General features: G+C 47.4%; 1 protein-coding gene across 11 annotated transcripts in view; it reads right to left on the reverse strand.

The window, feature by feature from the left end:
• The window catches only part of MED24 (mediator complex subunit 24), a 34,163-nt gene that overhangs the window by 7,077 nt on the left and 4,878 nt on the right, over positions 1-22,208 (reverse strand). For 2 of the 11 annotated variants that reach the window (XM_032322325.1, XM_032322327.1), the window contains exons 1-16: positions 18,850-18,951; positions 18,262-18,447; positions 18,091-18,173; positions 6,953-6,991; positions 6,528-6,601; positions 5,940-6,172; positions 5,738-5,794; positions 4,184-4,295; positions 3,882-4,032; positions 3,457-3,570; positions 2,862-2,909; positions 2,373-2,455; positions 2,020-2,106; positions 1,458-1,569; positions 831-973; positions 107-144 (exon numbers count right to left, since the gene is read on the reverse strand). In XM_032322325.1, the coding sequence (XP_032178216.1) occupies positions 107-144; positions 831-973; positions 1,458-1,569; positions 2,020-2,106; positions 2,373-2,455; positions 2,862-2,909; positions 3,457-3,570; positions 3,882-4,032; positions 4,184-4,295; positions 5,738-5,794; positions 5,940-6,172; positions 6,528-6,601; positions 6,953-6,991; positions 18,091-18,173; positions 18,262-18,391 (1,504 nt within the window). In that variant the 5' untranslated portion in view covers positions 18,392-18,447; positions 18,850-18,951. Of the gene's footprint in view, positions 1-106; positions 145-830; positions 974-1,457; positions 1,570-2,019; positions 2,107-2,372; positions 2,456-2,861; positions 2,910-3,456; positions 3,571-3,881; positions 4,033-4,183; positions 4,296-5,737; positions 5,795-5,939; positions 6,173-6,527; positions 6,602-6,952; positions 6,992-18,090; positions 18,174-18,261; positions 18,448-18,784; positions 18,952-22,208 lie in introns of those variants that run through there. The other 9 variants (XM_032322323.1, XM_032322316.1, XM_032322317.1 and 6 more) reach the window with 7 other exon arrangements.

Here is a 22,208-nt window from a genome sequence, read left to right on the forward strand (position 1 = left end):
CACCCGCTCCTACTGGAAGGTGCTCTGGGCTCTCCCCCTGCTCCTCTGTGCTAGATGGCCCTCAGCTCTGTGCACTTACCCCAGTAAGTGCACAGAGCTGACTTACCGAGTTCTTCATTGCCGTGTGTTGTGAATTCATTCAAACTGGGGAAAGAAAAGAGGTCACAGCTAGCAGGGCAAGAGGTCAGGGGGCTATACCTGTCCAGAAAGGCAGTCACTAGAGTCTGAATTAAAGGTTAAACTTAAAAAGCACACCACCGCTATACAGAAAAAACCACTGTTTTTAAAAGATTTCCAAGGCAGGGCGCCTGGCTGGCTCGGTCAGTAGAGTATATTACTCTTGGTCTCAGGGCTATGAGTTTGCGCCCCATGATGGGTGTAGATATTACTTTAAAATCTTTAAAAAACACATATATATGTGTATATATATATATATATGTATATATATACATATATATATATACACATTCCAAGACCCAGAGAAAGGCTCACTGGATGGAACAAAGTTCTTTATATCAAATTCCAGGTCAAACAAAAAAGTCAACAGTGTTTAAGAGCCCCTTATTAACAACTGGGCGCACCCAAATCCCTCCATATCCACCATTCAATGCCTCTCATCTCATCAAACACCTCCACTTCATGCTCAGCTGCAAAGAAAAAAGGGCTTGACATCCAGGGACCTGGCCCTTCCCCCACCGTCTCCAAGTGGGATCCTCTGGTTTGGTCTGGGCATCTCCAGGGAGACCCAGACCTCAATGCCTTGCCCCATTCTGCTACCTCCTCCTTCAGGCCTGCCTCCCTGACGCTGGCCAGGGCTCAGACTTCCTTACTTGATGAATTTCCGGGCGAAGGATTTAAGCTTCCCAGTGGCGGCGGCAGCGGCCAGCAGCAGATCCAGACTCTTCCCGGACAGCATGTGGCCCAGGACTCCTAGCAGGCCCTCTGGGGACTTGGAGTGGTCTGCATCCATCGTCTGGGGACACGACAGGAAATCAAGTCCTGAAGAGCAACTGAAGACCTCCCCAGATACAGCCTAACCGTAGCTTCCCTCTCTGCACGTCTCCATTAAATGGCATATCACAACCTGCAATTCATTCTACATCTTTCTGACTCCAATCTGGAAAACAATTCCATCAATCTATCCTCGCTCTCTGATCCATCCTTCTTAATTAAACTGTGATCGCGGCAGTGAGAGTGGGGAGGGTGAGAGTCTCCACTGCTTCTGCGGGAGCAGGTGAAAGGCCCTACCACAGGACCTGCCTTCCAAGTAATGCTCAACAAATATGAGTTTTCAATGGCGGCTTCCTTGCCTTGCCTGTTTTTCTACTTCCAAAGTTACCTCATACAAAAGCCAGAAGACAAAGAGCTCTATGGCCTCGATTTATTTCTCTGGAAGTAGAGCCAAAAGAGGAAAAAAGGAAGAGATGAGCCTGGAGGCAAGGGAAGGGCACACACACCTTGAGGATATTTGTGACAGTGGGCTCTGCCCGGAGGATGAGCCCAGGATTGGGCTGGATGTTGGCATTTTCTCCTGATTTCAGCTGGGGTGCATGCTCCCGGTCTGCTGCGCTGTGGCCACGAGCCATTGGCCAAGAGAAGAGAAAAGACACAGAGATTAGTTCCTGACGTGCTCCCTGGTCCAGCTCCAGAAGCAGAGGCCAGGGAGGAAGGGTGGGGCACACGGCAGAACCTCGGGGTTGGGGTGACGTTTATGAAAGCACACCCACTCTTCCAACTGCTTCAGTCTGTCACTGATCATTACCTCAATTTTGAAAGTCCACTTGAGATTAAAAGAAGATTTAGGATTTTTACTTTGCTCACAAAAGAGGGTGGGAATTCAAGGGTAGCACCCAAGGGTGCAGAACCCTGGTGGGCAGAAACCAGTGTCTGCTGCTCCTGGTAACCCTAGGCCTGGCCCCAGGCACCTGGACAGGGGGGAAGGCACCCAGTGGTCCACACCGGACGCGAGGGAAGGAGGGCAAGCGGTGCCTCGGCCAGCCCAAGGGAGCTCACGCTTACCGCTTGGCCATGAGGTTGGTCACACTGGCTTCAGACAGAAGCCCCTGCTTGCTACATTCTTGGAGTAGGAATTTTGTACAGTCACAGCTGTGAGGGAAAAAGATAATGAGGGGTCGGGGCACACGGCAGGGATTCCTCAGGAGTGGGACAATAGGCCCCTACATGGTGTCCTCCCTCCTTCAGGACAGAAGATTGCTTTGAGTGCCTGAGGGATGGGAGACGGGCTGCTGCCTCCTGCCCCTGCCAAGGGGAATGAACCAGGGGCCTGTCCGCTGAGGGCCATCTAGCACAGAGGAGCAGGGGGAGAGCCCAGAGCACCTTCCAGTAGGAGCGGGTGAGCAGGGGAGTCGTACTTGCAGCGCTGGTCAGCTTTGTCCAGCAAGGGTGTGAGCTTCAGCAGGAACTCAAAAGCACAGCTGACGTCCTCGGTAAAGTCCTGCAAAGAGCCAGGAGCTGCCATCTGGCTTCTAGGCCCTCCGCTCCACCCACAGCTTGTGATGCAGGCTCACGGGGACACCCCGCTGGATATAAAGCGCGACAAGCCGGTCACAGCCACCACCAGCTTGCAGTGACAGGATGGGAAGGAGTGTAGAGGACCAGTGCTCTACGCTGGCCCTGGGCACCCAGGGCACTTCACACCCCGTGTGGCCTGGCCGCCTCCATGTGGAGAGCGGGGGCGCGCATGGACGCACACAGATGCTCAGGCGCGCTCATGCCTCCAGCCTGCCCCTGGGTGCAAGACACCAATCGGACCCTTCCCTTGACCCCGTTTCTCCCGTGCCCTCGTGGAAAGAAGGATTCACCAACTCCCACGCCCCCCTCATCTCATTTCTCCAACTTACCTTGTCCCCGTGACAGTATTTCTTTAACTTCACCAACACCTGTGGGATCTATAGAGTGAGGCAAGAGAAGAAACAGGAAGATCGATTTCTTCTCTTTCCCCCGGAACTGAAGGCATCCCCTCCATCTCCCTGCTCCGAGCAGAGACAGGAAGGAACCCTTCCACCCCATAAAGGACAGCACTCTGAGGGCCAAATCAGAGAGCTGGCAGGCCTCCAAGTGTCCGGTGCCCGATGCCTACAGGCTACAGGGACCCCTCACTTCTGCTGGTTCCACAAGCAATCGCCATAAGCCCTGGGAACCCTGATTCAAGGACCGGGGCCACTTCTCTTGGCCCATAACTGCCCTGTGCCAGTCTGGCTGATGACAGAGCTAAACGGCACCTGTGTGCTCAGAGATGGCAGGCGCCTGCCAAGTCGGCTAAATATAGCTCTTGGACTTTCAGAGAAAAGACTCGATGGGAACTTGCGCTGGGGACCTGGCAGGTGGCGGACAATGCCAGTGGGGAGAAATGCAGGACAAAGATCCTGGGTGTCGCTGCTTTTCCTGAGAACCATTTCTAGACTGGGCGCTCTGTTGCTCCCACGTCCCAGGTACCTTGAGGAAGGTGAAAGCTGTCCACTTGAGCTCCTCTGTACCCTCGGGAGACTCGATGAGCCCCACGAAGCAAGCCTTCCAGATTTCCAGGACAAAAAGTGGGGTGGGAATATGCTGTGGGATGATGCGAAAGTGAAGCCTAAGAGGGCGCCCATCCCCCTTCATCTTCTGAAGGCCCCAGGGTGGGGGCAAGGTGGGGGCTGGTCAGGCGAGCTCAGAGGCCATGCAGGACAGGTGCTGCCCCACTCCAGGGTGAGGAGTAAGGATGTCATGTGAAATGCCAGCACCATGCACGACCGGGATGCGCTTTCCACCGTGAGTCAGGAGAAACCCCCTTTCTCCTAGGAAGTACCAGAAGACTCCTCTCCACAGCCCCACGTAGCCAGCCCACCATGTGGACAGAGCAGCAGCTCTGGGCCGCCCACCTGCATGCGCTTCACCATCATCAGCTGTTCCACCAGGGGCTGTGTCTCGCCTGTCAGGTTCATGGTGCCCTCGAGCAGGACCACCGCATGGACTGTGGGGTAGCCCGTCTTGTGCAGCTGCTCCGAGTGTACAGCCAGCATCGTGGGGATGCTGAAGGGAACAGATACACAGGGCACAGTGTAGGGAGCCAGGAAGAGACAGAGGGTAGGTGAGAGCAGAGGGGTGGAGGCCAGGGGCCACTACTCCCCACCCACACCCTGGGCCTTTCCTCTCTCCCCTGAAGAGCCTGGAAACCCGGTACCTCCTAATAAGCGTGCCACACTGCTCCGCCTGGCTCCGGAGCTGGGGGTTGCTGAGACTGGCCAGGATCTCCCCAAGCTTCAAGAGAGAATGCTCAATGGCAGTCCAGGAGGCTGGTGGAGGAAAGGCAGACCCACGATGGGAAACAGAGGAGAGGAAGACACTGGCCCTGAGCTCTTCAACTTTGGCCCTACTGGGCCCTCAAAACCACATACGGAGGCTTCCCCTGAGGATGACATGGAGGCCAGGGGCCTGAGGGCAGCATGCACTGTTTCTAGAAGGGGGGTGAGCACCAACAGTGAATACCCTAGAAACCATCCCCAGAGGCCTGCCTTCTAGCGGGGGATGCAAGCAGCCGAACTGAGAGCCTAGGTACGGCCTAACATAGGCAGTGGCAGAGAGAGGCACAGTGGGGTTCCAGTGGCTGGAAAAGGAGGTGGCCCCAAATCGCATCAGGGGTGGCCACCCTTGCAAGTGGGCCCCACTTTCTACTGCCGTTGAGCTAGATCCCTCACCAGCCCTCCTGGGCTACCCCCTGCCTCGTCCTGCCGAGGCCTCTGCTCTCACTGCCCAGCCCCCCTGCAGGTGCCCCCACCTGGCTCAGCAACACCTCTCAAACTCACTCTCCTCAAGCCTTTGTTCAAGCCCAGATCCTTCTGACAACTCACCCAGCTGGTCCAACCCACTGACCTCTCCTCCCAAATGCTTGAGCTCATGGTCTATACCGCATTAATTCACACTTAATTATGTGTCACTTGTCCTAGTTACAACTCCAGAGGGTCAAATGATGGATACTGGCACCAACTAGCCCATTAGCCTCCATGTGGCATGGGGAAACAAAAAGATAAGACCTGAGATCCATTAAAATTAAGTTAAATATTCATTCACTTTTCAAGCCACTAACCATTTATCAAGGGCTCAAGATAGGTAAGACACTGTCAACACAGCCCATTTTCATGGAGGGGTCATCTCTCTGAACTTTCCGACAGGCAACAAAACACACTTTGAGAACCAACAAATATATGAATCCTAATAATAAATTCTCTAAACGGGTCCTGAAGATCTGGATGTGACCCACTCTAGCATTCTTGTTACTGGAGAATAAGAGATCCTTAGGTGGTCTCAAGCCACTACAAGACTGTGGCCTTGGGCCCCACATCCAGAAACACCAAAGTCTCCCCTCCCACCAGGTGATCTGTCTCCTCTCAGGCTCTGGAGGGTTCCATTATTTCACATCTGCGCTTGAGTCAAGAGGTGCATGATCCAACAGGCCTGAGAGCAGACAAGTACTGCGTTTAAAGGGCCGTGTTAGGCAACACTCGAACACAAGAGTCATGTGCTTTCAGATGAGTAGTGTGGAGACAAACACAAGGATGGATGGTGTGCTTCTCTCGTCCTCTAATTTCTTCCGTATATTACATACTGGCCTTGCTCCCCACTAGCATGTATGCTTGTTGAGGGCAGGGACCCTGCCACATGCTCCTTTGGTAGCCCCCCACCCCCCGCCCCCAGCACCTGGCACAGTGCTGGGCATACAATAATGCTCAGTAAATACCTGTTGGTTGATTGGCTCGGGTGCCACCCTGCCCAAGTCCCTGGGATGTATGCAATGCTTATGGGGAGAAAAAAAAGGAAGTGGGATGATTTCAGATCCTCCTGGAAAGAAGTGGGATGGCATCCTGCCTCTCCCCTCTCAATTAAAGAACCAGCTATGGGAACAGTGGCAGGTGGGGCTCAGGGGAACCAAGGGGACATACAGGCCTCCTCTAGTTTGGCGATGTGGAGCAGGGCCCGATTCTTGGTGCTGCTGAGGGTCTTCTCCAGGCGCAGCAGGCACATGGCAAGCTGCTTCTCCCCCGCTGCTGGAGTGCCAGCCTCCAGCCCCTCTCGGAGCCGCTCCGCAGAGGCTGCAGTGCAGCGCAGCAGCCAGTGGAGGGCGCTGAGAAGGGCCCGGCACAGCCCGATGCATTCCTCGGCTTTGCCATGACAGCTACCGGGAAAGGATGCAAAATCTGTCTTGGCTCCAAAGGCTGAAATATGACCCACACCAATGTTCCCCAGAGTGCCTGGCACACCCCTACTAGGGAAGAGAGCTGGGAAGCTAGCAAAGTTCTAGGGAAGACAGCCCTGTCGGGATCCACTGGACAAGATTTCAAATGAGCCGCTCCAAAGAAAGAAAAGGCCTTTTGTCCTTGGGCACTAAGTAGAAAAGGAGCAGGATGGGTGGGTGCGGACGGGCAAGTGGGAAGAAGTGCGAGACCCCATGAAGCTGGTGTCAGTCTGTGGGCTAGGAACTTCTCCCTGACACTAAGATAATGCTGGAAGATTCTGAGCCCGGCCGTTACCTCAGTCGGTCACAAAACATGTCCATGATATCCAGCAAAGCCTGGACACACAAGTCCCGGGAAAAGTCATCAAACTGTGGAAAGAACAGCAACAATGCTACAGAACATCCCAGTCAACCCTGGTCTCACACATGAGGCAGATGGCATATTCAGGATGCCTGCTCCTCTACCCTCCAACCCCAGGTTTCAGACTCAGCATTCTTTCAACATCAGAAAACGACTCCTAATTGCCAGCCCCCACTTCCCGGGATCCCCCTCCCTCCAATGGAACGCGGCAATGCCAGCTAGAGGCACCATGTGCTGCCAGTCCAGTCTGAGCTCACACCATGTGCTGCCAGTCCAGTCAAGGAGGCGGGGTCCCTTCTGGGACTACCATCTCTCCGCCTCCTGCCCTCCACCTAGCTCGTGAGTGGCTGCGGTCATACCTTACTGATAGCTGTGAGGACAGAGGAGTAGGACACCATCTAGAGGGAAAGAAGAAAGATAAAGTTCAGACTACGGTCACACAGCTGACAGGATCGAATACTGACACTTATTAAAGTTTCTGCAGCTCTCAAAAACCTCAACTCCTTCAAGAGGCCTTCCTCAACCCACCAAAAGAGAGGCACCGTCCCTACTCCTGCTTCTATCAAATTCACATCATCAGCATACGCCCACTGAGAAAATGAGGGTGGGCACTCAAAGGTGCCAAGTTCCATGTTCCCAGGCCACTAACTGTCCACTATATAGAAGGTTCAAGTGACTGCTAGTAAGCAGAAGAACAGACAAGAATGCTGTTATGCTATTTTACTCCTACAAGTTCTATAAATGATACTTTTATTTGGACAAGAAATGGAGACGAACAAACATCCCCTGCAAAGAACAGGTAGCACCTAGACCCTGAAAAAGGGAATTTCATTCTACACACTCTTAACTGGTTCTCTAGGACTTATTGTCCAGGACTCCTCCAGGACACCTTCTCTGATCAATCCCAACCCCCCACCCAAAGCTGAAATTCTCTCCCGTGTGCTCCAAGTAACCCCCTTATACCCATTATGCCACAGTGGGTACCTATGGCACCCACCAAACTAGGAGCTCCTTGAGGACAAGGATGCTTTTACTCAGTGACCACGATGGACTTGCTGAAAATGTCTGTAGAATGAGTAAGGAAAGACACATCCTGGATCAGCATTTCTCGAAGTAGCTTCCAAGGTTGCACTGTTTGATAGGGAAGCCATTAGCCACATGTGGCTGTTTAAATTTAAATTAAATAAAACTGAAAATGCAGTTCCTTAGTCAGATTAGCCACATCACCAGTGCTCAACAGGTACACGTGGCTCGTGGTAACTGGACTGGCCGGCAAGATATGGACTGTTTCTGTGATTGTAGCAACTTCTACTGCGTGATGGTATTCTGAAGATTCCCCAAGATATTACAAAATCTTAACACACACACACACACACACAGAGCTTCTGTGTGATATGAATTCTGAGAAACCGTAAAATAAATAAAGTTTTCTTTACTATAGGGTATCTCTAAATCATAATACGAATGTATACAGTGAGAATCTCTAAGATAAATGGAGGCAAAGTAAGCAATACTTCCCAAGCTTATTTGACCAAACGAAATCCTACCTGAACTGCGAGCTCCCTGGGAACAGAAATAGAGGTGAATTTATATCTGTTTCTCTAGAACCTAGCCTGGGCCTAGCACACAGCAGGTCTTCAGCAAGTCTTTATTGCTTTGATGGATTGATGAATTAGATTGATGAATTCTCAGAACTAGCATTCTGAAAAAAATTGTACTTTAAAAATAAATCTCTTTTATTAAAACCTCTTCATCACCATCATAAGAATGGAGATGTAGTTCAAAAGAAATAACTAATGTGTCCTGAATGAAATAAAACCTACAGAAAGTCTTCTGCCACTTTTTAAAAAATAGCTACAGCATGCTGATAAAATAGGAATAATACTTTAGAAAGTAGTTACATTTATATACTCAACATCAGTGGCAAAATACACCAAAATAAAAAAGCAGAATACAATGATAGAAACTGTCAGGAAAATCACCAGCCTCGTGGGTTGTCTTCCCTAGAGGAATAGAGATTTCCAAAAATTTAAGGAGAAAGTGAAGTCAGCCTCAATGGCCTTAGTATGGTGAATTTCGCATGCATGGCAATGCCTTCTGTGTACAATTTCTCCATCATATGAACAGAGTGCTCTCTGTTCAGACACCTTTAACTACTATTCTCAAACAAACAAGAACAAAACACACACAGGACTTAAATACACAATTAGTGTTCAGCACCGCTCTCAGTAAGATGTTCTGTGAAGCCATAGCTGGTGTCTGATGGTGATCAAGAAAGTTGGGAGCCTGCCTGGGCAGGATGACCATAACGTTCCAGGCAGAGTGTTTGTTTATTTATAACTGATGTCCCCATAGCAAGAGCTTGGCAGGGAACTGAACCTTGTTGGATACCAACCTGAAGGGGGAGCTGGATGTTCCCTCTGAAACTGACCCCAAACTACAAGAGAACCACCCCCTACCCCAATTCCGTATGTTCTGAGGGACGCTGTATTTTCTAATGTATTTATGGTCTCCAAATTCAGAATTTCGTCCCGTAAGTTTGTGCTAACAGTATCAATAAAGCACAGCTACTCTTGAGACCTAAAAATCCTTTCCACATGGTGAACTCTGAACTGTTTCCCACAGCAGGACTGAACCTATTTCACGCTTAATGTATCTATCAACATAGGAGTTCTCAGCTACCATCAGCCCCTGAGGTTAGAGCCCCTGTGTGGTCCACTGCGCACCTGGCTAGCCCAGACGGACCTGGGGCTCCCTCCTCTCCTCTGCTCGATATTCTACACCCCCAACTACTCCTAAGTGCCCTCCATGTGCACAGCAATGGACCAAAGAGCCTCTTAACTCTGAAGGAAGAAGCAGTGCCTAATTCTGCATAGCATTTTACAAGTATGGAAGCTCCCGCATGGGCATTTATTTCCGTTCTTCCGCCTTGCTCTCTCCCTCTTGCCTTCCCATGGGTGTTTACACATCTCAAGAGTCTTCCATCTTTTAAAGAACTTCCCGCAGGACCCCCCCCACACACACTTCCAATTAACCACCACGCTCTCTCTGCTGCTCTCAGAGACATGCATTCTGAGCACTGGTCTCTATCTCCCTGCCTTCTGTTCACAACTCTGCCCACTCCAGTCACTTGTGTCCCTACCCCTGCAGGCATCTCCTCAGAAAGCTCATCAACAAACTGCTTGTTAAGCCCCACTGGTACTTCTCAGTTCCGATCTCATGGACCTCTCCGCAGCACCCAACACCAGGGAACACTTCCGCCTTCTTCAGTCCTCTCCTCCCTTGGCTACTCTCGATACCACTCTCTCTTACTCTTCTTCCCACCTCAATGCCCTCTTCTTTGCAGACCTGTATGAGGAATCCTTTCCCTGCATCTGACTGGTTCCTCGGGGATTTGGTTTGGGTCTTTTTTTTTTTTTTTGCTCACTCCCCACCCTCTCTGGGGACTCTCATCCACGCCCACAGCTTCAATCACCATCTGCAGTTGACAACTCTGAAATTAACAATGCCAGTCTAGGCCTCTTCTTCTAAGTTCCGGATATGTATGTTCAACTACCTACCAAGTGTCTTCTCTTTGGTAGCTCACACAGGCACCTTATTTAATAAGGCCAAAATCAGGGGCAACTGGGTGGCTCAGTTCGTTGTGTGTCCAACTCGATTTCAGTTCAGATCATGATCTCACGGCCATGGGACCTGGCCCTCACTGGGCTCCATGCTCAGCTGGGAGTTTGCTTGAGATTCTCTCTACTTCTCCCTCTGCCCCTCCCCCTGCTCATGTTCTAGCTCTCTCTCTAAAATAAATAAATCTTTAAAAATACATGTTTAAAAAAAAAAAGAACACTATTTAAAAGAAAAAAAAAAAATAAAAGGCCAGGGGCACCTGGGTGGTGCAGCTGGTTGAGTGTCTGACTCTTGGTTTCAGCTCAGATCATGATCTCAGTCCTGTGTCAGGCTCCATGCTGAGTGTGGAGTCAGTTTGGAACATTCTCTCCCTCTCTCTCTCTCTCTGCTCCTCCCCACCATGCTTGCTCACTCTCTCAAATACATAAATAAATCTTAAAAAAAAAAAATAAAAACAGCCAAAATCAATGTCCTCTCCACCCATCAGCTGTACCCCAACCCTAACAATGGCCCTACTCTTCTCCTATTGTGTCCTTATGATCCCATCAGCCATGATCTCATCCTCTCTCTCATGCCCCTCATCACCAAACCCTCTCGTTTGCCACCTCCTGGATGGTTCTTGAATTCATCTTCTTCTTTGCTGCCACTTCCTGTGCTTGTGCTAATATCATCTTTTACCTGAATTACTGCAACAGCCTAAATCAGGGATTGGAAAACCATGGCTCACAAGCCAAACTGGACCCATTATCTTTTTTGTAAATAAAGTTTCATCGGGGGATGCCTGGGTGGCTCAGTCCGTTAAGCATCTGCCTTCCACTCAGGTCATGATTCTGGTCCTAGGACTGAGGCCCATGTTGGACTCCTTGCTTAGTGAGCAGTCTGCTTCTCCCCTCCTTCTTCCCCTCCCCCTGCTCCTCTCTCTCTCTCTCTTTCTCTCACTTACTTTCAATCTCTCAAATAAATAAAATCTTTAAAAAAAATAATGAAGTTTCATCAGAACACAGGCATGTCCATTTACTTATATACTATCTATATCTGCTTTCAAACTATAATGACAGAATAATAGTGACAGAAACCACATGGCCTGCAAAGTGGAAAGTATTTACTATCTAATCCTTGGCAAAAAAAGAAGAAAAAAAAAAGCCTGGGGTTCGAGGCTGGCTCAGTAGAAGAGCATGTGACTCTTCATCTCAGAGTCATGAGTCTGAGTCCCAGGATGGTGTAGAGATGACTTAAACAAATAAATAAACTTTAAAAATATACATATGCTGGGGCGCCTGGGTGGCTCAGTGGGTTAAGCCTCTGCGTTCGGCTCAGGTCATGATCTCAGGGTCCTGGGATGGAGCCCCGCATTGGGCTCTCTGCTCGGCAGGGAGCCTGCTTCCCCCCTCTCTCTGCCTCCTTCTCTGCCTACTTGTGATCTCTGTCTGTCAAATAAATAATAAATAAAATCTTAAAAAAAAAATAGTAAGTGCAGCAAAAAATAAAAAATATACATATGCCTGGTGAAATGGTCTCCCTACCTTCTGTCTCACCTCCAACTCATTACTTTTTTAATTTCTTTATAAAGAATCTTTTTTTTTTTTTTTTAAGATTTTATTTATTTGACAGACAGAGATCACAAGTAGGCAAAGAGGCAGGCAGAGAGAAAGAGGAGGAAGCAGGCTCCCCACTGAGCAAAGAGCCTGATGCAGGGCTTGATCCCAGGATCCCACGAGCTCCTCTCCAACTCATTCTTAAAACTACCACCAGAGTGATCACCAGAGTGATCTTTCTAAAATTAATCCCAAATTCCCCAAATCCATAGAGTCAAGGAAATCTCCATCAAAATACAACTGGAGGGGCGCCTGGGTGGCTCAGTGGGTTAAAGCCTCTGCCTTCAGCTCAGGTCATGGTCCCAGAGTCCTGGGATCGAGCCCCGCATCAGGCTCTCTGCTCAGCAGGGAGCCTGCTTCCCTTCCTCTCTCTCTGCCTGCTTCTCTGCCTACTTGTGATCTCTGTCTGTCAAATAAGTAAATAAATAAGTGATCTTAAAAAAAATACAATTGGATTTTTTAAAAATAATTTAACAAGTTGATTTTAAAATTTGGAAAAGAAAATGTGTGAAAACAGTCAAGACATTTTTGAAAAATAAAACAACTAAGCGAAGACTTACCTAACCAGACATCAAACATACTGTAAAGGTTTAGTAATAAAACAATAAAGTACTAGTGCAAGCAGAGACAAATATATCAATGAACTAAACTAAAATATCAAGAAATAGACCTTTGTCTGTAAGAGAATTTAGGATATGGATGAATGGCCTATTCAATAAAGGCAGTTGAGCCAACTGTCCATCTGTTTGGAAAAATAAATAAATTTGGATCTCTTCCTCACACCACAATAAATTCTAAGTGGATCAAACAAAATAAATACACAAAATAAAAGTGAAGTGTTGGCAGAAATAGGAGAAGAACATATTTTGATCCTTGGAGCAGGGAAGCCTTTTTTAAGCAAGAGAAAGCCATATAGGCAAAAATGGTTAAAACTGACAACAAAAATATTAAAAATTTCTGCCTGCTAAGAAAGTAAAAGCAGGTGTGCCTGGGTGGCTCAGTAGGTTAAGCGTCTGCCTTTGGCTCAGGTCATGATCACAGGGTCCTGGGATCCAACCCTGAGTGTCAGGCTCAGCAGGGAGTCTGCTTCTCCCTCTCTCTCTGCCTGCCACTTCCCCTGCTTGCGTGTGTGCGCTCTCGCTCTCTCTCTCTCTGTCAAATGAATTAAATCTTTTTAAAAACAAAAGAAAAAAAATGAAAACCAGAAAGTTAAAAAAAAAAGTGATAGAAAATTTCACAGATAAGGATTACAAGATCAATTATATTAAGACACTTAAAAGTCAGTAAGAATTCTTCTTGGGGTGATAAAAATGTTCTCAATTGCCTATGGTAGTAGTTGCATAACTCTGAAAATACTACAAATCAGTAAATTGTATACTTTAAATGGGTAAATTGTATAGTATGTGATTTATATCTCAATAAAGCTTTTACAATAAAAAAAAAAAGAAAGAAAAATGGGCAACTGATATGTGTAAGCAATTCCCAGAGATATACAGAGAGCCAATAAACATATTTAAAAAATGCTCAACATCACAGTTATGGAAATACAAATTATAATGTGATGTAATTTTTTGCTTTCTGGAAAGGAATTTTTAAAAATTCTATCCAACATTAGAAAGGTGTTGAGAAACACTGTCAAACACCATGGACGGGGGATGCCTGGGTGGCTCAGTCGGTTAAGTGTCTGCCTTTGGCTCAGGTCATGATCCCAGAGTCCTGGGATCGAGTTCTGCATCGGGCTCCCTGCTCGATGGTGAGCCTGTTTCTCTCTCTCCCTCTGCCTGCCTCTCTGCCTACTTGTGCTCTCTCTCGGTGTATCAAATAAAAAAATAAAATCTTTAAAAAAACAAAAAAACCCCACTATGGATGGGGTATAAACTAATACCATCCTTCCTAGAGGGCAAATTGCAGGATGTACTATAATTGAATATGGGGGATTTTTTTTCTTTTCCTTCCTTCCTTCCTTCCTTCCTTTCTTTTTAGAGAAGGAAGAAGGGAGGGGGGAAGGGCAGAGGGAGAAGGAGAGAGAATCTTAAGCAGGCTCCACACCCAGCATGGAGCCTGACTCAGGGCACAATCTCACAAACCTGAGATCATGGCGTGGGCCAAAACTGAATCAGATGCTTAACTGACTGAGCCACCCAGGCACCCTGAATATGTGGGAATTCTTTAAACTAGCAATTCCATTTCTAGATATCTATCCTAGGGAAACAGTCCCAGAAGTGTAGACAAGTAAGTATAAGAATGTTCAATGAGGGGTGCCTGGGTGGTTAGGTCAGTTAAATGTCTGATTTGGGCTCAGGTCATGTTCTCAGGGTCCTGGGACTGAATTCCAAATCAGGAATCCCCGCTCAAGCAGGAAGTCTGTCCCTCTGCCCCTCCCCACCCTCGCTCATGCTCTCTCTCTCCCCCTCTCAAATAAATAAATAAAATATTTTTTAAAAAAAGAAAGTTCAATGAAACAATGAGTATAACAGTAAAAAATTAAAAACCTATATTACAGTACACACAAAACATTATGCAGCAGTAAAAGAATAATGTAGATGAGTATGTGCTCACATGGAAAGCATACATAAGCTAAGAGGAAAAAGGAAGTACAAGAACTACATGCTGCCTGAGGGTTACTACTCAGCAATCTAAAAAGAATGAACTGATGACATGCACAGCCACACAGATAAAACGTTTATTTTTTGGGACGCCTGGGTGGCTCAGGCGTTTAAGTCACTGCCTTCGGCTCAGGTCATGATCTCAGGATCCTGGGATCGAGCCCCACATCGGGCTCTCTGCTCAGCGGGGAACCTGCTTCCCCCTCCCTCTCTGCCTGCCTCTCTGCCTACTCATGATCTCTCTGTCAAATACATAAACGAAATCTTAAAAAAAAAATTTTTTTTTTTAAGACTTATTTATTTATTTATTTATTTGAGCGAGAGAGAATGAAAGCACAGAGGGGAGGGGCTGAAGGAGGGATGGTCCCAAGCAGACTCTGCACTGAACAGAGAGCCTGACCCGGGGCTCCATCTCACAACCCTGAGACCATGACCTGGGCCAAAACCAAGAGTCAGATGCCCAACCGACTGCGCCACCCAGGTGCCCCTCAAAGACATTTATGGAAAACAAAAGAAGACAGAGTATAGAGTGTTTGCTATACAGTTCCATTTCAGTGAATTCCAAATATAAACAAGACTAATCTACAGTGACAGAAAACATTTAGTGGTTGTAGGAGGATGGGATAGAAAAGGGCACATGAGAACTTTCTGGGAAAACAGAAATGTTCTGGGCGCCTGGGTGGCTCAGTGGGTTAAGCCGCTGCCTTCGGCTCAGGTCATGATCTCAGGGTCCTGGGATCGAGTCCCGCATCGGGCTCTCTGCTCAGCAGGGAGCCTGCTTCCTCCCCTCTCTCTCTCTGCCTGCCTCTCTGCCTACTTGTGATCTCTCTCTGTCAAATAAATAAATAAAATCTTTAAAAAAAAAAAAAAAAACAGAAATGTTCTGTATCTTATTTTGAATGTTAGTGACATGGGTATATACAATTGCTAAAACTCAGTGAATTCGTCTTAAGATCTGAATTTTTTTTTTTAAAGATTTTATTTATTTATTTGACAGACAGAGATCACAAGTAGGCAGAGAGGCAGGCAGAGAGAGAGAGGAGGAAGCAGGCTCCCCGCTGAGCGGAGAGCCCGATGCAAGGCTCGAACCCAGGACCCCAGGATCATGACCTGAGCTGAAGGCAGAGGCTTTAGTCCACTGAGCCACCCAGGCACCCCTGCATTTTTGTTACATGTTAAACAGCTACACACACACACACACACACACACACACACAAATGCTACCACACCATTCCTCCACTTACAACTCTTTATTTATTTATTTTATTTATTTATTTATTTTAAAGATTTTATTTATTTATTTGACAGAGAGAGATCACAGTAGACAGAGAGGCAGGCAGAGAGAGAGAGAGGGAAGCAGGCTCCCTGCTGAGCAGAGAGCCCGATGCGGGACTCGATCCCCAGACCCTGAGATCATGACCCGAGCCGAAGGCAGCGGCCTAACCCACCGAGCCACCCAGGTGTCCCGACTTACAACTCTTTAAATGATTACTCGTCACCCTAGGATGAAGTCCAAACTCTATAGCATCACCCATAGGTCCTTTATCACCCACAAGCCTCCCTATCTCTCTATAAACCAGTCTCCTTCTTGAAGTGCTAGCCCAGCAGTTCTTAAAATATGGTCCAGGAACCCCTGGAATCTATGAAGTTAAAACTATTTTTTAAATACTGCTAAGATGTGGGGTGCCTGGGTGGCTCAGTGGGTTAAGCCTCTGCCTTTGGCTCAGGTCATGGTCTGAGGGTCCTGGGATTGAGCCCTGCATCAGGCTCTCTGCTCAGCAGGGAGCCTGCTTCCCCCTCTCTCTGCCTGCCTCTCTGTCTACTTGTGATCTCTCTTTCTCTGTCAAATAAATAAATAAAATCTTAAATAAATAAATTATTATTATTATTTTAATTTATTTGTCATAGAGAGAGAGGGCAAGTGAGCCCACAAGCAGGCAGAGCATCAGGCAGAGGTGGAGAGAGAAGCAGGCTCCCTGCCGAGCAAGAAGCCCAATGTGGGACTCGATCCCAGGACCCTGGGATCATGACCTGAGCCAAAGACAGTGGCTTAACCGATTAGGCCACCCAGGCATCCCTCGTTTGCCTTTTCTACTCTCATTCTCCCACAACAGTATGTGGAATGTCCCAGAGGCTCCATGACATGTGAATCATATAATTAAATGCATCAACAATTGGAATATCTGTGTTACTCAGTAACAGATATGTTCCACATGACCAATTCATGACATCATAAAATTACACATAAGTAAAAGATCTGTTCAAGGTGCAAGAAAGAGACCAATGGATTTTAATGTAACAGAGTATAAGAAGTTCACTGAGTGGAGCCTGGCTGGCTCAGTTGGTAGAGCATGTGACTCCTGATCTCAGGGTCGTGAGTTCAAGCCCCATGTTGGATGTAGAGCTTACTTAAAAATCAATTAATTAATTTTTTTAAGTTCATTGATATGGTTTCACATCACCTGTTGAATTTAGTGTGTCAACGAATATCCATTTATTTTGAAAAGCTTATTAACATTCTCTGCCCCTGGGGCACCTGGGTGGCTCACTGGGTTAAAGCCTCTGTCTTCAGCTCAGGTCATGATCTCAAGGTCCTGGGATTGAGCCCCGCATCGGGCTCTCTGCTCAACAGGGAGCCTGCTTCCCTTCCTTTCTCTCTGCCTGCTTCTCTGTCTACTTGTGATCTCTGTCAGTCAAATAAATAAATAAAATCTTAAAAAAAAAAAAACCTGCCCTTTTCAAACTAAATATCTGATATCTGAGGACAGATTTTTCTTCATACAATTTAGCCAAAATAACCTACTGCAACAATTGAATGCAGAAGTGATAGGAGAATTCAGCTGTCTTCTATTAAACCACTAAAGAGATTAGCAAAAACGTAAAACGATGCTACTTTCCTCACTAGCTTTTTTGTTTTGGAAAATATGGTTTTCACTAAAAGGCTATTTATATTAACATGTAATATAACAGGCTTTATTTAATAGACTTTGCTTTTTGTTACTTTTAAGTAAGTTCATAAATATTTTTTAAATTTCTCAGTTTTCATTTCTAAAATAGTAAATATGGATACATGAAATACATATAAACAAAAGCTTTGTGGGAGTCTCAATAGTTTTTAAGAGCATAAAAGGATGCTGAGACCAAAACTAGTGCTCTAGCCATACAAATTTTCGGTTCCTAAACAACATGCGATTTTTGCCTCCCAGACTTTACATAAGCTTTTCTTTCTGCTTTTCACCAATCTGCTTGGCTAATTCCTATTAACCATAAGTTCTTAGTTTAAACAACACTTTCTCCAGAAAGCCTTCCCTGATTGCTCACTGAATTCCATGCCTCTCTCACATACTCTCCTAATACTGTCTTACCCTACATCATAAACCCATCCTGTGATGATTATTTTCATGTCTGTTTTTCCCCACTAAATTCCTTGTGGACTGGGATCAGGTCTTGTTCACAGCTATATCCCCAGGGCCTACACCACTGACACGTTCATGAATATTTAAGTTAATGTAACATTCATCACAACCAATGAAATATTATTATTTTCACAAGACAACTGAAGCTCAGAGAAGTGATGTGTTCAAACAAATTCACCTAGAAAGTGTAAGCTGACAAGTGTACTCCAAGTCTTTTACCTTGAAATCCTCACTCTCTGGAATAGATGGGGCAGTTTACCTGGGAACTAATGGCATACTTCAGGTAGGACAGGATGAGAGGATTGGGGGAAGGTCCAATCATGGCCTGCTCCAGTAGTGCTTCTGCAAAGGGAATAACAAAGCAAGACTGAGTGGTTACAGCTTTTCTGGGTTTAGCCCTCCCATCCTTCCTTCCTATTTCAGTTGAGACCTGCCAGGTTGAGAATGTCCCAGGTGGCTCCTTTAGGAAAGAATTTCTTCATGTTGATTGCCCACTGGTAGTCACTCCATCGCTCCTTCCAGGCTTGCAAAATGGCTTGCTTCAAGTTCACTACCTTCATGATTTCACGCTGAGAAGGGGCCGGTGGCAGTCAGCTCTGCGTTGGAAGAAACTGAGCTAAGAGAAGGAGAGAGGGGATTCTGAATTAAAGAAATGGGGAGGGCCGAGCTGAATCAAACGGATATAGGAAGATTTAAGGGAGGTAGAGGAATTAGAAAGAAAAAATGGGAAAGAGGATAAGGAAGAAATTCTGTCAGGTTCCTTCCTCCTGAATCATCCTTCCTTCAACTGGAGCACCTAAGAAAAGGGTGTCCAAGGGGCTTAAAGAGTGAAGAAAGAAGATGGCAAGGGGTTAAGCCCATTCCGATTGCCTAATTACGCCCTTAGCTCTGGCTGCGTCCTCAGACCATACCACCCCAAATCGAGAGTTTTTTTCTCTAGTTCTTCCACCTACCCCAACCTTGAAAGTATAATCCCCTATTTCCTTTTCATCCACCACCTCCCCAATTTCAAGCCTACCGTACAAGATAGGTCTAGAGCCTAGATATCGCCATCTTGGCACTTATCAAAGAGCTTAACTTCTATTGGCTGGGAGTAAAAATCACGAGCCAATAATAATGCAGCAAGAGATAGGTCGCTCCGCGATGTCTTCTGGGAATTGTAGTTCCTTGGACGGGGCTAGCGAGGGCGCTAAGGGACTAAGGTATCCAGCCCACATTGTGTTTCTGCTTTAGAGAAGGACATGTATAAACTGAAGCATCAGAGACTCAAGGGGCGGAGGGAGCGGAGAGCTCATGAAAGACCGTTCTCAAGCAAGCGTCGCCCAAAGACGTCACTATTGACCAGGCATTTAAATGATATTCTGACCCCCTTCCTTTACAATCTAGTTACTATGCACAGCAGGGGTGTGGCGTTCGTTCAGCAATACGTCTTACTCTTTCTAGACTGGTTTTTTTTTTTTGGGCGGGGGGGGGGGTGCTCTTACACCCCTGGGTGTACCAGAATCCTTATTTCCACACCTGTATTGCAGAGATGACATTGGGGCTTGATCAGTTGTACACACATCACCATTTAACCCCCAAATTAGGCAGTCCTCCCAGAATCTCCTGGCCCTGCATACTGCTTGAATATGGGGAGAAGTAAAGAGGAAACTGAGGTTAAGGTTATCAAAAATAAGGGGAATCTAAGAAACTGTCATAGCCAAGAGGGCTTAAGGAGACATAATTATTAAATATAAGCTGGCATCCTGGATGTCATCCTGGAACAGAAGAACACTGGGTGAAAACTTAAGGACTGTGAGTAAAGCATAGACATTAGTTAATAGTGACATATCAATATTAGTTCATTAGCTGTTAAAAATACCATACTGGGGCGCCTGGGTGGCTCAGTGGGTTGAGGCCTCTGCCTTTGGCTCAGGTTGTGATCTCGGGGTCCTGGGATTGAGCCCCACATCGGGCTCTCTGCTTGGCGGGGAGCCCGCTTCCCCCCCCCCACCTGCCTGCCTCTCTGCCTACTTGTGATCTCTGTCTGTCAAATAAATAAGTAAATAAATAAATAAATAAATGTTTTTTAAAAATACCATACTAATGTAAGAGGCTAATAAAAGGAGAAATTGGCTATGGCATGTATGGAGCCCCTGCTATCTATGTTCAAATCTTTTCCTATAAGTCTAAAACTACCCCTTTTTTTAAGTTTATTAAAAACAATACAATGTCTTGCTTATCCTAGGGAACAAAATCATGCATAATTATATTCAGGGCTTTAGACATTAGCCTTCTTTTCCCCCTTCAGTGAGAAGCTCAGAAACGCATGCTATTCACCTCTGACTCCAATGTCTGAGCCTTCTCTATATATGGCCCTTATCCCTGACCTGTCCTGGGGACAGATCGTCCCTAACATTTATAACCAAGGACAAGAGTAAACATGGAGGCCACAACCAGCATTCTGTCACCCTCTACTTTCAGCTCCCCCATCCCATACCCTAAAGCTGATATCCCAGTCCTTGAGGCCGAGTCCCATCCCTATTCTCCAGCAACCATTCTTTGGCCACACTTTCGCAAAATCAGTCGTCAGGGGGATGAATCTGGAAGCACAGCGCACTCAGACTCTAGAAGCAAACTTGTTGGCCCTTGGGGCAGAGAATAACAGGATTCTGGGTATGGGAGCAAAATCACAACAGGGAGACAAGGACCCCTATTCTCAGGGGTAGAGTGCAGCTGAAGGAGGACCAGATCACAGCCCGCTGAGGTCATTACTGCCTATGGCTTCTCCCTCCCCATGCACCCATCCACACTGCCTCCATTCTGCTCCCCTTTGTGCCTACCTAAGTGACACCACTGGGAAATAGTATTTCTGCAAAACAGCTGCCAAATATGTGGAGCCAAACTTCCAAACAGGAAGGAGGGAGAACCCAGACTCCTCACACTTAACTTCCAACCTGCCCCCAGCTATACTTGAGACAACCACAAATTCCACACTCACTCGCCCTTGACACAACCACAAACCCTGTTCTTCTGCAGCCTCACATGTACCTGGCCTCCCTTCTCCCAGGCCCCAACTCTGCCTTTGCCTGCTCCCTCCACCCATTCCTTTCTGGTGACAGCACCCCAGCATCCCCTCCTTTGAGCCATCCCTGGGTCCTATAGCTCCTTTCCCATCCCTCATAGCCCAAACTGTCCCTCTTAGAGAGAAGTTGTCAACTTTGGGACTGCTCCTGACTGAGTTAGTGGGTGTTGGTACATTTGTGGGAATATCTGGGCCCTGAGGATAGTGATATTCTGAGCTTAAACCATCCCTCTCTGGCAGAAAGCCTGGTAGATCTCTGGGGGATGGAGGGGTACCTCCTTCCCACTTCACAGTGGCAGGGAGGCGGCGTTTGTAGTCAGGCCATCTGCCTTCCCTGTCCCCCCACCTCTTACCAGCAGCTCCCTTTCTAGGCTTGGCAGGGTTCCCCCAAGGACTGGACTCCTAAGGGACTATGAGGACTCCCTTGGCTCTGGACATGGGCCATCTTCAATTTCTCTACATTGACTGTCCGGCCTTTCTGGTCTATCAATATCAGAGACAGCCCTTCCATAACACGACCTCTTCCCTCCACACCATGTTAGCTTCCCAGGACCCACTGGCTCCTTGGCTGGATCCTCTGTCCCCAAGGATGGGGCTCTCTGAAAATCCTCCTGTGGGTAAGAGAAGAGGTACCAGCATCCCCTCTGGATAGAAAGGAGACCGTCCCTCCACACAGCCCCTCTCAAATGCCCTTCTTACCCCCACTTTCTTTTGCTGTCCATTTCTTCCCCCTCAGCACTGATAAAGGCTAAGCTTCCACCTCTGCTCCCTTAGTTCCAAGCCCCAACCTCTTCATCTTGTTGGCTGGTCTGGCAGGGGAAAGGGTCTGCCTGGAAAAGTGGGGCAGATGGAAGCCAACCAGGAGGAATGACATGGCAACATTGGAGCAGTGGCAGGAAAGGAGCTGGTAGGCCACCAGGGGGGCTTGCGGCTGGGTAAGGGGCTGTGGGGAATAGGGCTTTTTGGTACCCAAAGGGATGGGTACATTCCTTATCAGGGCTAGAAAAAAGTGTAAGGAAAAGTGGCACGAGTCTAGACCCAGAAACACTGAAATGCTTGGTAAGCGTACAAGGCACAAAGGGTTTCAGCATCCCTTCGCTACACAGGGAAACTGAGTCATTCCCCTCCCCTAGCTGGAAAATTTTCTTTGGATGCTTGCCTGGGTCCCCCCACTCTGGGGAGTTAATTGGCAGCAGGTGCATGGAGAAAGACTTGTTCTCACACACTCATATCCAGCTGGTTCCAAACCAGTCCCCTTCCCCGAGCAGTCCCACATCAAAATCCCCACTTTCTATCTCTCTGGGGGAGAGGGG

Source organism: Mustela erminea, chromosome 18 (assembly GCF_009829155.1).
Source record: "Mustela erminea isolate mMusErm1 chromosome 18, mMusErm1.Pri, whole genome shotgun sequence".
NCBI lineage: Eukaryota > Metazoa > Chordata > Mammalia > Carnivora > Mustelidae > Mustela > Mustela erminea.